The 19,257-nt window shown below is 32.3% G+C and overlaps 1 protein-coding gene across 1 annotated transcript in view; it reads right to left on the bottom strand.

Moving 5' to 3' along the window:
• TkR86C (Tachykinin-like receptor at 86C) overlaps positions 1–18,789 on the bottom strand; it is an 86,182-nt gene extending 67,393 nt beyond the window's left edge. Inside the window, exons 1-2 of the mRNA XM_077431488.1 lie at positions 18,693–18,789; positions 10,577–10,688 (exon numbers count right to left, since the gene is read on the bottom strand). Coding sequence (XP_077287614.1) covers positions 10,577–10,688; positions 18,693–18,789 — 209 coding nt within the window. The remainder of the gene's footprint in view (positions 1–10,576; positions 10,689–18,692) is intronic.
• Positions 18,790–19,257: the final 468 nt, after the last annotated feature.

The raw sequence follows: 19,257 nt of genomic DNA, 5'->3' as shown, positions 1-19,257 counted from the left end.
ACTGATGAAACGTGACTTTAAACGAAATATGTATATACATATGTGTGTATATATTTTTTAATTTTTGAACTTTTAAAATATATGGAAGAATATATTACAAATTTTGCATTATGAAAAGACAAAAACTTTTATTTGAAATCTTTTTTTAATGTGCGTTGAAAACCAACCTGCCTAGGGCACCATATACCCTCGGGTCGGGCCTGTCTACAGACTTTTTTTAGACTATCAAAAACAGAATTGTACTTTGATTGAAAATAGTATAACTCCGTGAACGACTTTCCATGTTCTGAATAAAACCCACAAACTATCGATTTAATTTAAATATATGTACACTGAGCGACAAAAAAAAGCCGTATTTGCGCTTTTCTATGAAATTTGATTTTACTCTTATATATAGCGATATTCTCAGCACAAAATTTATTAAACGATGATAAGGATCATAAGGAGATTAAAACAGAACAAACTAGCAGCGTATATATTTAGCACCACTGAGAACGATGGTTCGAGTCGTCAAACTGCTGGTTAGATTTGGGGTTTTTGTGACTCCAAATCGATTGTTTCTCTATCAGAGTTTGCCAATTTTATCTTATCATTGTTGAAACGGTTCCTGAAAATTGGAAATAGATCATTTCCTGTTGTCACAAATCTGTGTGTATAATTTGTAGAAATTATGCACAGTAATCTGAAATCTATAGACGTCTCTATAATTTCGTGTTTATTATGTGTCCAAAAAATTGTAATAATAATCGTGCACAAAATCTAAAAATAATCCATAGATGTCTCTATAATTATTATTTCTGTACTTGATTAATTATTATATTCTATGTATTCTGATTGTATTCTATGTATTATTGTATTCTGACCGTTATCGTATACTTGTCGCATTGGAGCGATCTGTAATGACGAGTGTACATTGATTGTAATAAATAAATAAATAAAATCTACGAATGTAAAGGTATGCTACAAGTGTAATGAGTCATTACTAATGACATACATACATATAAACTATCCTTTCTATTTTTAAATAATCATTGGATCTATCTATTGTACAGCCATAATTTAAGCTCGACCTCGTTCATTTAAAATAAAATGAGTTTCCACTAAATTTATCCTAAAATGCCTATTGAAATAATTAATTAAAATTTGTATTTATTAGACTACTACAAACTGAATGTATGTAAAATATTGTTAAATGACATTTCATTACAATTAAATATTACGAACTCAGTTCAGCAAAATGCGTTCCGAATACATATGAAAAAAAAATCGAATGTGACCAACCCATGACTTTATCTATGTACTTGAGGAATATAAGAAGGTCACAAAACAAAATTCGATAATTAAACATTTGTTCATACACGTTCAAACATACATTTTCTGACAAGAGGAATCATTGGTAGAATTTAATATACATACATACAGTCGGATACAAATGCCGCATAACTGCATACTACGTTCAATTTGGGTTTTTTTCAGAATTCTATCTCGATTGTTTACATTTTTTACTTTATTTTTTTTTGGTATGGCGAACTTCAAGTACTCAATATTTGATACAATGCAAGTGTTTAAGGTTCGAAAGTTTTTTGTTGGACGTGATCGCGCAAAAAATCTCGAAAAAAATGGATAACTCGAAACAGATGTCGATTGTTTTAAAATCAAAAATTATTACGTTATTCGAAACAAATCTTTCTATACGTGAAATATCTCGTTGAGTGGGATTTGTAGAGAGCCACGTTCGTCGATTTTTGAAAAAATATCGAGAAACTGTTACTCTGGGGAGGAAACTGGGGGAAAAAACCAGTGTTCTTGAAGATCGTCGTATCAAGCACATATGTAATGCAAGAAAATCCATTCAAAACAGCGGTAGAAATTCCAGCAGAGCTTCAAGCATCAGATCATGTGACATTTTCAGAAAAAAACATTGAGGAAGTGACTTTCGGAGCATGGACATCGGCCACACCACCCTACCAAGAAACCATTTTTTACACCTAAAATGCGAAAAACCCATATAAATTGGGTTAAGAACCATAGGCATTGGACTGTCGATGATTGGAAAAGGGTTGTAGTTTCTGAAAAATCGAAGTTCAATTTCTTTGGGCAGGATGGGATGTGCATGGGTCGTCGGAAAGTTGGCAAAAGATTTCCGTGCAGAATGCATTTCTCCGGTCGTTGTGCATTCACCCCATTTAATGGGGGTATGACCGCATGTGGCTTAAGATCCCTGACCATTATTGAGGGAATAATGAATGCAGAAAAGCACAAAAGTGTGCTTTTAAATCTTGTAATTCCAACGATCGAGAAAATAACGCAACATTCAAAAATCCGATTTATCAAACGATTCTGCACCATGTCATCGCGCTCGAACATGGAGTACAATTTCGATTTATTTTGCCTAAATGATTAATAATATCATTTATCACTTACAGACCACAAAATTTAATATACTGGGCATCAAATCATTAGAATGGCCGGGAAACAATCATGATCTGAATCCAATCGAAAACATAAGGGATATTTTAAAGAGAAAATTGGCAAAACGACGTGCATATCATAGAATTGCTTAAAAATATAACCGGACTTGGGAGAATGATATTACGATGGAATGTTTAAATTCATTGTACGAAATCAACGCATATTGGCGATTATTCAAAATCGAGGCGGCAGTACGAAATATTAAAATATAATACGTATAACATTATCCAAAAGTAGTTTTATTCACAAAAGATCATTTCAATACCTCACAAGGAGTATTAGTTTTAGAAATCTAACAACAAAAATGGTTTAAGGATAGTCTGAACCTCATAAATGACATAGGCTCAACTTTGGCGCAAGTACCGTTAATGATCGCTTTCCATTTCTGCATTTATTCCAAGAATGTAAAAATAGTCGAGTGCGGCATTTTCTACGTCTCCGACTGTATATAGAAGATTTTTCTTTTGTTATTGTATTCGTATATACGTTTTGATAGTGGTTTGGCTGTGACGTACATATGTATGCCGAATCGAAACGACTATTAAAGTATGGTGAGCGTTATCTCAGACAGTCAGACAGACAGACAGATGGACAGACGGAATAGCGATTTTTTTTTTCTTTTTTTTCATATATTTCAGTTTTTTTCATTTTTTTTCAAATTTTTCATATTTTTCATTATTTCCATTTTTTTCATTTTTTTCATTATTTTCAGTTTTTCATTTTTTTCATAATTTTCATTTTTTTGTGCCTTTGTCTTTCCGAAACCAGTCGATTCAATATCTTTAACTTTATTTTTATTCGAGTTTCAATTCCTTTTCGAAACCACCCGTTGAAATCAACGGGCCGTACACTAGTATATTATATTATTGTAGATTTGTGGATGCGCTCACTTATCGAAATTCTTCTGTTGGCCATGCATTTTATTTTCGCAAGAAGTTAATATTTGGAATAAATACGGATTTTTGAAGTTAATATTTGGAATAAATACAATTTGAACAAAGCATGTAAGAGGCACGAATGCTCTCAATCTCATATATGTTCTACTATGCAATTCAAAAAATTTTGAAAGGAAAGTTTAATAGAAGATTTTCTCAGCGCGCAATTTAAAGCAAATATTAAAATGCCTAACAACAAAGTTGCTGCTAACCGATATGATAAATTTTATCGAAATTAATAAGTTCTATGTGTTTTTTGACAAAACAAGAAGAACCTTTACGAGGACATTTTGAGCATCATCAATCAGAGAATAAGGGAAATTATTTTGAGTTGCTTTTTCTATTTATTGAATCAGACATAAAATTGAAAGCCCATTTGGACAACTCTACAGTATTTAGTGGGCTATCAAATCATATTCAAAATGACCTAATATCTACAATCTCAAAAGTCTTATTAGATGAAATTAAATCTGAAATACGTGCATCAAAATTTGTTTCTACATATAATTGTGGACGAATCTACAGATAACAGCCGCAAAGCTCAGTTATCTACTATTTTCAGACACTTGGATGAAAATAATGTAATTCAGGAAAGATTTTTTGGATTTATCGATGTTTTGGCAGAAGCATTTTTTTTAATACGTTTAATTTGCACTATAACTTCCACAAGCGGATCAGCTGAACGATCATTTTCGATATTAAAAAGAATTAAAACATTCACCAGAAACAGTCAAAGTGTATACATATACATATGTATGTGTGTTTATACATATATATGTATGTACATATACGTATGTACCTTCATAATTGAATGAGCATATGTATGTAGTGCTTTCTGTAAATATGCTCATTCACTTGTGCATACAAAGTTTGGTTAAATTTAATTAAAACAATTGTCCACGTGCAAATATTATATTAAGATAGTTAAACCGCAATTGTTTTCACGTTGTACTTATTTCGAGAGAAATAATTTGGGATGAAAATTAGGGTTACCTGAAATGGAAATAATTATGTTCCTAGAACACATTTATTTGTACATACACAGCTCGTTGGAGCAAAACTGTATAACGCACCTATATACATACATATATATAAATATATATATATATATATATATAAATATATATATATATATATATATATATATATATATATATATATATATATATATATATATATATATATATATATATATATATATATATATATGTATATATATATATATATATACACCAGCAGTCACATAAAACGGAACGCTTGTGAATTTTATGACTTCGAGGCTATTAAAGGATTATCCCTTTATGTGTAGGGTTTTTAACGACCAAATATTCTGAATATGATTGTTTTCTAAGATTTGAGTTCAGTTTAGTGTGGGTTTTCGAGGAGAAAGCATCAAATTCGAATTTTAACACGTCAACATGAAAAAACGAGCTCAGTTATCATTGCAGAAGAGTGTAAAAATCGCGACATTGGCGAGTTCAGGATTTTCCTTTCGGTCAATTTCCAAGAAAATGAGATGTTCTATATCAACTGTTTCGAGAATACTGGAAAAAAAAAAGAGAATCTGGAAGTTTTGATTGTAAGAAGGGGACCGGACTGAAAAGATGCACATCGGAGAGGCAAGACCGTGTAATAACCAGATTATCTTTACAGCAGCGATTCAAAACTGCTGTAGAAATAAGAACAGATGTATCTTCACAATTTTCCATGGAAATCAGCGACTCAACAGTAAGAAGGCGACTCAGAGAAGCTGGACTGCACGGTCGGAAAGCTGCAAAAAAACCACTACTAACCAAGAGAATGAAAAACAATCGATTGGAATGGGCGAAAGCACATGAAAATTGGAGTCCATCAGATTGGCAACGAGTGATACTTTCCGACGAATCAAAGTTTAACCTCTATAGTCCTGATGGTTTTCCGTATGTCCGAAGGAAAGTTGGCGAAAGGTATAATGAAAATTGTACCCTTAAAACTGTTACGCATCCTCCAAGTCAAATGGTCTGGGGATGCTTTTCGTACCATAACATTGGACAATTGGAGTTTCTACAAGGTGCCATCGATGGAAAAAAATATAAAAAAATTTTAGAAGAAAGCTTTGTCCCATCGATGGAAAACCACCTTTCATATTCCGATGATATAATTTTTCAAGATGACTCTGCCCCTTGTCATCGAGCTAAATTGGTGAGTATTCATTTTATTTGATAGCATTGAATATAAATTATAAAATTTCAATCAAAAAACTGAATTTTTTTTTTTACTTTTTTTTAGGTTCGGGACTATTTACAAGAAATGGGTGTAAAGACACTACCATGGCCTGGCAATAATCCCGATTTAAATCCAATCGAAAATTTATGGATGGGTATCAAGTACAGAATAAGGAAGAACAATGTTACTACTCTTAAATCGTTGAAAGAAATAATAGAAAATATATGGTACGAAGACTTCCCAATCGAAAATTTAAAAACTTTAGTAGATTCCATGCCAAACCGAATAAAAGAAGTTATAAAATCGAAAGGAGCCGCTACAAAATATTAATTTCTTTTTTATAAGTTGTAAATAATAATATGTGACTGTAATAAAATTAAAAATGTATATGTATAGTGTTATTTTCATTTCAAATTTCATTTAACCGTGAAGTCAACGCACGGTCGTAAAATCTGCCCTCCATTAAATTTCTCCCCAACTCATTTTTGTCACCTTTTTTTTTTCACGTTTGGTATTACACGAATGCACTATGGTACAACCTATCATTGAAATGACTTTCGGTTTTGGTTTTATATAAGATTACCGAAATTTCACGCAAAAACATGTTTCGCTTAAGCGTTCCGTTTTATGTGACTGCTGCTGTATATATATATATATATACATATATATAAATACATATATATATACATATATATATATACATATATATATACATATATATATATATATATATATATATATATATATATATATATATATATATATATATATATATATATATATATATCATCATCATCATTTACAGCCACTCGCCATCCACTGCTGGATGAAGGCCTCTCCAACACGCTTCCACCCGTCTCTGTTTTGCGCAACACTCATCCATCTCACCCCGCACATTTTCCTAATTTCGTTCACCCATCTTCCTTGCGGTCTTCTTTTTACCCTTTTGCATTCTCTCGGGTACCATTCAAGCAATTCTTTTGTCCACCTTTCGTCCATCCTCCTAGCTATGTACGTGACCCGCCCATTGCCATTTCAATCTCTTCACTCTATCCACTATGTCCACTACTCTTGTCATACTTCTCACCCACGTGTTCCGCTTTCTGTCTTTTCTCGTTATGCCAAGCATACAGCGCTCCATACTTCTTTGAGTGCATTGGATTTTATGTAGCATCTTGGTGTTCAGTGTCCAAGTTTCACATCCATACGTCATCACTGGAAAAACGCATTGATCAAAGATCTTTTTCTTCAGGCAGAGTGGCATTTTTGATTTAAAAACAGCATTCATCCGTCCAAATGCACTCCATCCTAATTTCACACGTCTCTTTATCTCTTCATCTTTATTACCAGACATGTCAATTATTTGACCTAAATATAAATAATTATTTACTACTTCTACTGGTTTATCATCTAATGGGATGCTATCAGGCATGCAATACCTATTGAACATTAGTTTGGTCTTATCTACGTTAATTTTTAATCCTACTTTTCTACTTTCCCTGTCCAGCTGTGTTAGTCTGTTAAGTAGGTCAGCTGAATCACGAGCTATTAAAACTATATCGTCTGCGAACCGAAGGTGACTCAAGAAGCGACCGTTGATGCTTACTCCGGCTTTGTCCCATTCCAAGTTCCTGAAAACTCCCTCAAGCACCGCATTGAATAACTTGGGCGAGATTGTATCTCCTTGTCTTACTCCTTTTCTTATGCTAAATCTATCTGTACCTGAAAAAAATTTAACCGAAGCTGTGGCATTCTTATATATTGCAGCTAACAGCCCCACATAGGGTTCCGGTACTCCCTGTGTTTGTAGAGCGTTAAGTACTGCATTGTGGCTCACTGTATCGAAGGCTTTCTCATAATCGACGAAACCTAGGCACAATGGCTGTTGATATTCGTTGGCGCGTTCGATTAGTTCGCCAACTACTTGGAGGTGGTCCATTGTACTGAAATTTGCCCTAAATCCTGCCTGTTCTATAGGTTGGTTCTCGTCGAGGATATTCTTCAGCCTTTCTGTAATAACCTTCGTGAAGAGCTTGTAGACCGCTGAAAGTAAACTAATGGGTCGGTAGTTCTTGATATCGCTTTTATCACCTTTTTTGTGTATTAAGATGATAGTTGCGTTATTCCATCCTTCTGGTATAGCTTGGTTCTGGATGCATTTGCTGAAAAGCCTAGCTAAGATATTGTTTAGGGGGGAGCCGCCACATTTTAGTAAGTCAATGGGAATATTATCTTCCCCTGGGGTTTTACCGTTCTTTGCAGTTTTTAGCGCGGCCTCTACTTCGCTAGGCAATACTGCAGGAACCCTTTGGCCGTTTGTCGATTCCAGAGCGGGGGATTGGTCGTTGTCGTTCTCGTATAGTTTTGCATAGAACGTGTAAACTCTGTCTATGATTTCTTCTCTATTCCTAATTATTACTCCGCTCTCTGATCTGATTGCGATCAATTGGTTTTTGCCTAAGAAAAGATCCTGTTTGCACTTTTTCAGGCTACGGTTATTCTTAATGGTACTTTCTATTAACTTGCTGTTAAAATCCCTGACATCCCTGACTATTCTCTTTTTAATTTCCTTATTTACTAGATTGTATTCTTGCTTATTATTATCCCTATCTAAACTCCTTTTATGCTTAATTAGGTTTTTTGTTTCCGCTGAAATTTTGCTTAATTTAATCTGTTTCCTGAATCCACCTAATTTCTTACCTGTTGAGGTTAGAACCGAACTAATTACAGTGTTCAATTCCTCGATGTCTGCTTCTGGGTTTAATTTCTCGTATCTATTTCCAAGTTCGAGTTCGAATTCCTTTTTCCTAGACCTTAGTTGAGCGAAGTCTGGAGAGCTACTGCATCCTTTTATTAGTTTCCTACGTTCGCAATTTATATTAATGGCCATCTTGGCCCGGACTAATCTGTGATCGCTACCTATATCTACTTTACTTAAAACACTAACGTCTTTAACGGAGTGCAGGGTATTTGTTAGGATGAAATCTATTTCGTTCCTGTCTCCTTTAGGACTCTCCCAAGTCCACTTATTGTTTGCGTTTTTCCTGAAAAATGAATTAGTGATAAAGAGCCTGTTGTGTTCTGCGAATTCTATGAAGCGATCGCCTCTTTCGTTTCTTTGGCCGGTACCAAAATTTCCTACTGCTCTTTCTGTGTTTGCCTTTTGTCCTATTTTTGCGTTAAAGTCGCCCATGATTATTTTAAAGTGGTGGCGGCTATTATCGTATGCGCCCTGTAGTTTTTCGTAGAAGTCTTCTATTTCCTCGTCTGGGTGGCTAGATGTGGGGGCGTACACTTGGAAGATTTGACAAGTGTACCTGCTCGAGATTCTTAATACTACATAGCATATACGTTCCGATATGTCGCTTATTTCTATAATATTTCTTTCTATTCTCTTATTGATAAGAAACCCTACTCCTCCTATTCTACCATTTGGTAGCCCTCTCCAGTAGAGACAGTTACCACTTTTTAGGATTATTTGGTTTTCCTGTTTTCGTCTTACTTCGCTAAGTCCTACTAAATCCCATTTGATACTTTCTAATTCATTCTCTAATGCAAGCACACTTCCTTCACTCGATAACGTTCTTACATTGTACGTGGCTCAATACAGGTTTCTATTAGCTAAGCTATCATCCATCGTCACTCTTACCTTGTTGGAGGTTTGGATATTATTTTTCTCGCATTTATCCAAGATGTGTTGAGAAAAAGGCGGTACTTGAGAGAGATTTCCATTCAAGGAGTGAGTTCTTACCGCCATAGACTCTTCTCTGTGGTCAGCTTTGTCTGATAGTCATCCTAGGTATCACTTGGATCACTTATGAGTTATTACATGCCATTTAACAGGGTTACTTTGTAAGTGAAAGTAGTTAGTTACGATAATAATAGATTAGCAATTGTTATACTACTTTCTTTACAGATCTTTATCGTGAGACGCCTCTTTGGAGACAACGGATTTATATATGTGTGAGTGCGGTTTGCAATTTAATATTTTAATAATAAATTTAGTAAAGAATATAAAATTACACGAATTACTTTAATATAAATTAAATATGAAAAAGAACTATTAGACACTTGGGAAACACCGTTTCTGTTTGCTATTATTCTATTAAGTAAAGTTCGTTAAAAATTTTTGTCTGAAAGCAATTATGTGGAAGATTTATTGCTTCTGTGGGACCGAATTTTGGCTGACGAGCAGGGACCCTTATTTTTTTTTTGTATTCAGGTAGGGAGATGTATCTCGTTCGTATACGCTTTTGTAACTGACACAAAATTAACACAAAATTTTACGCAATCACTGATATTAAAAAACGCTGTTAACGGCCGATCATCTGTTTATTTTTACACTTAAATTATACTAGGATGCAATTAGTTAAATAAGTGAGTAGACGGTTAGTTTTGTAGTGATAGATGGGTGGGGAGTCCGAGTATTTCGAAATGCAAAGTGAGAGCGAGAGAAACGCGCGCGGACACGGTGACAGTCGGACTCGGACCATATATATATATATATATATATATATATATATATATATATATATATATATATATATATATATATATATATATATATATATATATATATATATATATATATATATATATATATATATATATATATATAATATATATATATATATATATATATATATATATATATATATATATATATATATATATATATATATATATAAATATATATATATAATATATATATATATATATATATATATATATATATATATATATATATATATATATATATATATAGATTAAAAACATCTATTTAGACACTATAAGATGTTATTAATTGTAGGGTCTAAGTAGAGTTGATCGATGGGTGGAGTAGCCGCAAACTTTTGCTTCGTGAACTTCGTGCTGAGTGAACATTGAAGTGGATTTGAAATAGTATAAGTCCATCCGTGTAGAAATTCATAAGAAAATTATTGAAATTGTTTAATTATAATTACCTGTGTAGCATGTAGATGAAATTGAAGAGGCAATTGAGGACTGCCATCAGAAGATCAGCAAGACTCAAATTTACTAGGAAATAATTAGTCACCGATCTCATTCTCCTGTGAGCTAAAAACGAAAAAAGGACAGCGTTAGAATTTTAGAATACAATCAATCTTTCAAAATATAATATGTTTTTTTTATTATTTATTCATATACATATATTCACAGGATATAATGTTTATTTCAAAGTTGGACATGTATTCCTTATCAGATAAGAGTAGCTCTTGTGCCTGATAAGGGAGCTACGATTCTATTATAAATTCTTAAAATCTATTATAATATTTTTTATATAAAAATTACATTAAAATTTTTCAGTGTAAGTTTTTTTTGAAAAAGTGTTTAATTTTTTTTACTTGTTCTGTTTGGTTAGCAATACAGCGCAATTCAGAAGGGAGATTATTATAGTTATTTATGGCTTGGAAAATATAATGGTTTTGCATTTGTGTTGTTTTAAAATTTGGTGTGATAAATTGGTTTCCATTTCTCATTAGTTTATAAAATTCTTGATATTCTTTGTTATTTTTTTCTTTACACATTTTTATAATGGAAGCTTGCTTAAATATGTCATCGATATTTGGTACTGGAAATAGTTTAAAAAGCGATTTTGTCGAGAAAGTAGAGTTTTTTTAAGTATTACTTTTATAATAATTTTTTGCGAAACTTTTACTGAATTTAGATTGCTTTTGTAAGATCCTCCTCAACCTATAATTCCATAGATAAGCAGAGAGTGGACAAGGGCATAATACACATTTTTTATTATTTTCACATTTAAAATATTTCTTAACCTAACAAATATATATATATATATATATATATATATATATATATATATATATATATATATATATATATATATATACATTTCCTTATTCTCTTTACTAGCTCTGTAATATGGCTTGGAGTTGATTACAGTACAAACAGGATCATGTAGTTTACAGTTTACATAGTCACATTTTTCATCATGGATTATAATATTAACTTTTTCTATAGGTATTTTTTGTAATGAGAATAATATATATGTTGTTTTTTTTTGCATTAAGTGTGAGTAGGTTATTATCAAACCATGATTTTAAAGTATTAATATATTCATTTGCAAGTTTGTTAACTATTTCCCAAGTTTGGCCTTTTACTAATAATACAGTATCATCTGCATACGAGATTAAATCACCCTTTATTTTCTGTTGGAAAATGTCATTTACATATATCAGAAAAAGTAATGGTCCGAGGACCGTGCCTTGAGGAATGCCAAATATACTTGTAAGTGGGGTACTATATGTTTGATTTAATTTTACAATTTGAGGTCTGTCTGTTAAATAGCTTTCTATACATTTAAGGGCTATGAGGTCAATGCCATTTTCTTTTAATTTTAATAAAAGTTTTTTATGGGGAATGCTGTCAAATGCTTTTTTTAAGTCAATGAAAATTCCTATACATTTATTTGATTTGTCTAAGGTACTCTGGATAATACATGAAATTTTTGCAATGGCATCTTGGGTACTTTTTCCCTCTGTGAATCCGAATTGATTTTCATTTATGATCGAGTTATTTTTTATAAACAGAGTTTAAGTTTTAGCAATTTTTTCAAAAAATTTCGATATATTTGATAAGAGTGAAATAGGTCTATAATTAGAAATATCCTCTGGGTTACCAGATTTAAATATTGGAATAATTATGGTTTTTTTATATGTGTTCGGGAAAATTCCCGTTTTAAAGCTATTGTTTATAATATGAGAGATTGGTGTAGAGATTGGCGTCGCCCCGAAGGCCCCGGAGCGACGGAGGCATCGAGGGCGCTGGGGGCAAAGGCGTCGGGGGGTCGGCGATGCACAAAACGTAATTCGTAATTCGTAATCACTTCGCAATTTGTCATTCGTGCATCAATTTCTTTCAGAAACCAGTCGATTCAATATCTTTAACTTTATTTTTATTCGAGTTTCAATTCCTTTTCGAAACCACCCGTTGAAATCAACGGGCCCAACACTAGTTATTAATAGTTGTTAAAAATTAATCTATGTTCCGTTCTATGCTTCTTATGTTCATATGAAGAATTAAAGGACTGCAGTTGATGTCGTTTTGTTGGATACAGTATTCTTTGTAGCTGTTATATATTTTTTCTTCAATAATATTTTTTTTATCTAGTTCATTATATATGAAATCCGTCATTTTTATTCGCAGTCAATTTGAGAAAAGGGGAGCTTGCTTGGCCCACTCTTGTTCTCCATATATATAAATCACATACCTATTCCAAAAAACTGTCACATAGCCCTATATGCAGATGATACCGCTTGCTTCACAAGTAGCAAAAAACCAGACACTATTCTTAAAAATCTTGAATTTGCAATTAAAACAATTACTGAACATTTCACCAAGTGGAAAATTAAAATTAATCAAACCAAAACAGACGCCATATTCTTTAGTGTTAGAAAGCATAAGCCAAGTTCAGATCTGAAAATCCCCTCTGGAGAAAGTCTGAAATGGCAGTCAGTAATAAAATATTTAGGAGTAACGTTCGATAAAAGAATGAGATGGGCACCTCACATTGAGGCAGCGAAATGCAAAGCGATGCGGGGTATATCCTCAATATATCCAATATTTAATCGCCATAGTTCTTTATCAACGCTAAATAAAATAAAATTATATCGCGCGCTCATATTACCATTATTAACCTATGCTTCACCTGTATGGAATAACGCCTCGAATACTAACCTTTCCAAGCTCCAAGTAATACAAAATAAATCCCTAAAAATAATTTATAATACACCCATATATAGAAGCAACAGAAGCTCCATCGATACTGGGGTTGGGGAGCTCGACGCTGGGACGCTTCCAGGAGGGGTTGGAATAAGGCCCATCTTGCATGAAGCACACTTCCACTGGAGCTGACGATCCTATTATAGCCGAGTCTATTATAGCCCGCTTTGGTAATACCAGAACAAGGGAAATCAAATTTCAATTTACAGCCACCACATAGAACACCGTCTAAGCCTTCAGAATTACAACGCGCACACTTAAACATTGTGATATTGTGATAAAGCCAATATTCGATAAATAAAATAGAATTTGTAATTAATAGTTAAGAAACACTGGATTGATTGATTATAAACGAGAGGGCACGTACGCTCATTAGGAAGTCCCGATGAATACTATCTACGGCATGTTGTTGATGAAGTCCCGGTGAATGTTATCTACGGCATGTTGTTATTTATATATATATACTAGTTTTATGCCCGTTGAAATAGCAACGGGTGGTTTCGGAAACAAATTGATACATAATTTAAAATAAAGTTTTTAATAATCGGAATCGGAACTAAAACAGAAATCGGAAATCTGAACTGTAAAAGGGATCGGTATCCGGAACTGAAAGGAATCCAAAACCGGAAATGAAAAAGGAATCAGGATCTAGAACTGAAAAAGAAATCGGGATCCGGAATTGAAACAGTAATCGGGATCCGGAATGGAAACACTCCAGCCGCCGCCGCCCTGGGGCTGTCGCCCCGAGTGTGGTTTCGGAAAGGAATTGATACACGAATTAGAAATTACGAATTACGAATTGGTATGCCCCCCACTTCCCATGCTGAAATCAAACATCGTTAAAATTCAAATATCGTTAAAATATAAATTAATTTCAATAATTTCAATTGAAAATATATATTTAATTGTTTTATATGAAAAAAAATGGTTCAAAACCTCGCTAAATAAAATTATTATAATTACGTATTTTTATATGGCGAGAACGATTTTTCAATTAATGTTTAAAAAAAAAGGCGAATTGCATAATTAATTGGATTTAGCGTGGTGTTTAGTGACCGTTAAGCTCAGTTTAGACCTATATGAGGCTATTTTGAGATCACTGGTTCGATACGCGACAAAGTCTCGACGAAATGAATTTATACAAAGTTTCAAGGGGCATAGCTTTTCTACATATGTATATGTATTTTTTGATTTAAAGTTTTTTTAAAGATTTAAAGGGTTTTTCTTTTCAACAGAACATGTACTCTTTTTTTTGACAAAATTCTCTTTTGTCATATGTATCTACATACTATGTACATTAAAAAAATATATATATATCGATACATATATATGTATATGTATATACATATACATATATCCAAATTGTGAATCGCTTATCATACTTTCGTACTTATGTACGCCTTATTCTCTCTTGGATGATTTTGAGAAGTATTTTAAGGGTTGGCTTCTTTTTAAAATAAGCCAACCGGCTTTAAGGGTTTGCAGCCAGCTGGCTTATTTTTTTTGGTAAAGGAATAAATTTCAAATGCAACCATTCTTGAGGGATTTTACCAGTTTCATATATTTGATTGGAAAGTTTCGTCAGTATTCGAATGCCTTCTTCATCCAATAATTTTAATAATTCTACAGGAATTCAATCATTTCCTGGAGCTTTTTTATTTTTGGCCTTTTTAATTGCATTTTCTACCTCAGATTGTAATATACTCAGACCTGTTGTTTGAAATCCTTCCCTTATTTTTGGTTCAGTACGTTGTGTTTGAAAATTTTCTTCTATATTATTCCTTCCAAATGTTACATTTTCAGCCGTATTGTTTGCAAATTTTCCATCTTTGTTTTTCAAATAAATTGATTTGTTGCTGTTTTTATTAATGACATCACTAACAATCTTTATTTGTTTGTGCATGTTGAAATGATCATGTATTTTTTCCATTGTCTATATTTCATTGCATTTTTCTTCCAAGCCCTTCTCTTTCACTTCTTTTATTTTTTTGCGAATCAAGCGGTGGATATCTTTTATATCGAGCGTTGTCTGTATTTTTTAATGTTCTACGGCGGTACATTAAGTCTAGAATTTCTTTCGCCATCCATTCATGTTTTTTTTGTTAAATTGGTATCTTTGACTAATATAACAGCTAAGTCTTATAACAGCTACATCGGTATGTATGTATTGAAAAAATAAACGGGAAAACCATTTTCACCTCGTATTTCACTTATACATTTTCATAAAATGTCACCCGTAAGCTCGAAAATATAAGAGTATATTTTTAAATCAAAAAATATTTTATATATTAAACATTTCCATAAAATCACATTGCGCACTGGGAAATAATAAAGTTGAAATAAAAGCCGATCCCTTACACCAACGTTTATGCTATTATACCTTGGAATAAAAATATACTCGTCTTATTATGACTGTTTAATGTTTAATGACTTTCAGAGAAGGCTTGAACCCACCCATTCGCTCCACTATAACTGAGACGCAGATGTCGCCAACGGATTTACTGGAGATTGCTTTTTTCGCGACATTAAAAAATTATACGTCACATTACAACCTTACAACTCCAGTTTTGTACGCCGATAAAAAAAATAAGAATAATTCATTTGTAGCTGGAAAAATTTCAATTAAGTTTTATTAAGCACTTTAGAAAGCGACCAATCGACATCACAGACAACGTAAAATCAGGACATATGTAAAGACATATTTAATTGTTTAATTACCAGACGCACACGATCAAAAGGACACAAATCAAATAGATCCTTCAAATTAGCAAAATTTTTTGGTTCATCGGACAAAATAACCGCTTCGTCGCACGGTCAAAACTTAACCATTATAACGGTACATTTGTTACGAGGTCTCTTCTGTTTTTGAGATATGAGACTTTTTCGGTGACTACACACATAACTTTACACATCCAATCGTATATGTATTGTGCAATATAACGAATAACGCCTTTGTTACGTTCGCTTTTTGAATTTTCCAAGTTGTACGTATTATACAATATTTTCCGATGCGTGAAAATGCGAACGGGATTGAATGCAAAAATGGATTCAGCTCAGAAGCTGGTTTTTCCGACGTATGTACCTATAATATATTAAAATTTTACGTGTGAACACATATGTACATACGTATCTATACATATTCGATGTATACAAAGGGCGCGAATTGTTTTTTTTGTTCAAATTGTTATTAATAGCTTCCTATACATTGGTCCGTAAATAAAACATATACTAATTGGAAGTTATTATTCGACTTCTGTCGATCTGTTGATGTGGATATAAAATTTTGATGGAATATATGTACATATATGTTAATATGTATCGCATATAATAATTGTATAATATGTATGTGCGTGCGTATTGATGTTCGCTAGCACGCTCCGTCTCTCTTTCTCTCCTTGGAATCGTATATCGTAGAAAGTGATGGAGCTTGGTAAGTGTTTACGATGTACTCGACAAAAACAAATAATTTCATTTTTCAAAAAAATTAATTAAATTTGAAATTATTAATTCCGTTGATCAGAATTGCGATATTTACCAAGTGCAAAATTATGTACACACAGGCAACTAGTATACAAACAAGAAGTTTAAAGTTTATAGGTGCCCATTTAATTTATACACGTAATTATCCACATTTAATAAAATACTTAGCTTGCAGAATTTGATTTCTAATAAACTTTCTGCCGGGAAACTTTCACTGCGCGAATTCTTTTTGGATATTTTACTTTTCAAATAATGTTTTCATCCTTTCAAGAAATTTGGAATTGAAATCCTTGACAGTGCCCTTCTTTTAATTTTTTTTTCGTCTTTCAACCGTATTGAACAGCATTACTTTCGCTTAAATAACTTCAGAAACTCCTTGTTTTTCCTTTTCCAACTCGAAGTCACTCTACTATTCTTGAAAAATATGCTAATTATAATAAACCTAATAAATATACATGGAAATTTAATACCTATTAATTATATTTCAACAGATAAGTTTGATATATAACAAAAATCATCACAATAATATTATTATTGTGATGTTGTTTCGAACTAAACTTTACGTGTTTAAATACAATAAGAATGAAGATGAATCCATCAAAAGTAAAAAATGAGAAGTTTAATTTATTTATTTATTGTGAAATTTCATAAATCCAACCTCCACTCTTTTATGGTCAACTGTCTATTTTAATTTTTTATTTTCGATTGTTAGCTGCGATTTCCTTTCTCGAAGTCTTTCAATAAAACCCAATATTAAGGTACGCCTTTTGGTTTTAAATAATAATGAAATATAATTTCTTGTCATCACTCGTTGAAAAGTGATCTGAGAAGTCATACAATTTCATACTGCAAAAAGTTAAATCTTACAATAAAATTACAGATTCTTTATTTTCTAATGGAGTGGTCAAAGTTTGAAACAGTTAATGTACATATGTATGTATGTGTGTATATTGTATATAAAAATTTATGAAGGTCATTAAAACTAATTTAAGGCTGTTCATCAAGGACTATCAAAGAAAGTAATAAAGTTTAAAATATAAATATCAAATAAGATAAAAAAAACAATAATTAATTAAATAGAAAATAGAAAAATAAAATAAATAATTAAAGAAATAAAAAGAAAATACAAAAGTATAGACAGAAAAAGGAAGAACTATAACATACAAAAACCCATGTATTTTTAGAAATTTATCAAAGATATATTTTTAAAGAGGTTAATAAAAGTTAATAAATCATTTGTTAGAGTGTAAACTATTCCAAAATTCAAATGCCTTATTTGAAAAGAAAGAATTATTTTGTAACAAATATCTTTTTGAACTGTGAGAGTATGACCACTCATATAAGTGATTTTTACTAACCTCCTATACATTTCATTTAAAGCTAATTTCAGTTTAATCATTGGACAATTATTGTAAAGGCTATTTATAATTTTATAGACTTCAGTTAAATGACCTTTCAAATTGGACAGATTCATTTTTTCATCCTCATATCGAATGAAAGTGATTTTATTTCGGAAGGCTTTCTTATAATTCTTCTTTGAACTTTTTCTAATCATACATATGCACGAGGTCCTTTTTAAAATGAGGGTTCAAAATTCTAATTTTGGTCTAGTATAGGTTTTATAAATTTATATATTTATTTATTTCTTCCATGAATAGCCCCTTGATGGATAGCCCTTTTGATTAAGGCCACTTAATAAACAGTCAATATATGAATCGTACTTTGATTAACAGTCTGCGCACCAATTAAAACGAACTAAATTATCCATTTGTTTAATTAAAGAAAACGATATACATATGTATAATATAGGACACATAATATTATTCAGTGACGGCTTACCAATAACAATCCACATCACTATGGAATTTCCACCGATGGCAACAAACAACATTCCGGTAAATAGAGTGACCCATCCAGCGTGAGCCCAAGGTGGCATATTAGTACCAGTGCTCGTAGAGGGTCCTTGGGTGGTAGATTCGATGGCAGTGGTAGCAAAGGCTAGATTTGGGTCCAAATACGGTCCGACAGATCCACCGACGATGAACGTGCTGGTATTGAAGTCCAACTCCCACGGCGATATCACCTGAGAACGTGAAAATCGGAATATTATTCATATACCTTACAAATTGCATAAATCCATAAAAATTCTACGGTTAGATATTTATAAACATAGATATTAGTGCTTCCAATCCCGGAAGGTTACTTCAGCACCGGGATTGCGGTGCTGGGAATTTCCGATCCCGGGAAAAAAGTTCAATTGCATATTTTCATATTTCAAAAACGTTCAATTGCATTTTGCAAACTCTCCCGATGTTTAACGCAAAAAATACTGCCATATTGGCGTACTAATTTTGAGAGTTTGGCTACATTCTTTAAATTTTCGGTTCGCATCCATAAATTTCTA

This window comes from Arctopsyche grandis, chromosome 1 (genome assembly GCF_051622035.1).
Source record: "Arctopsyche grandis isolate Sample6627 chromosome 1, ASM5162203v2, whole genome shotgun sequence".
NCBI lineage: Eukaryota > Metazoa > Arthropoda > Insecta > Trichoptera > Hydropsychidae > Arctopsyche > Arctopsyche grandis.
The sequence above is the reverse complement of the archived record's forward strand: the minus strand, read 5'-3'. Positions and strand labels throughout refer to the sequence as shown.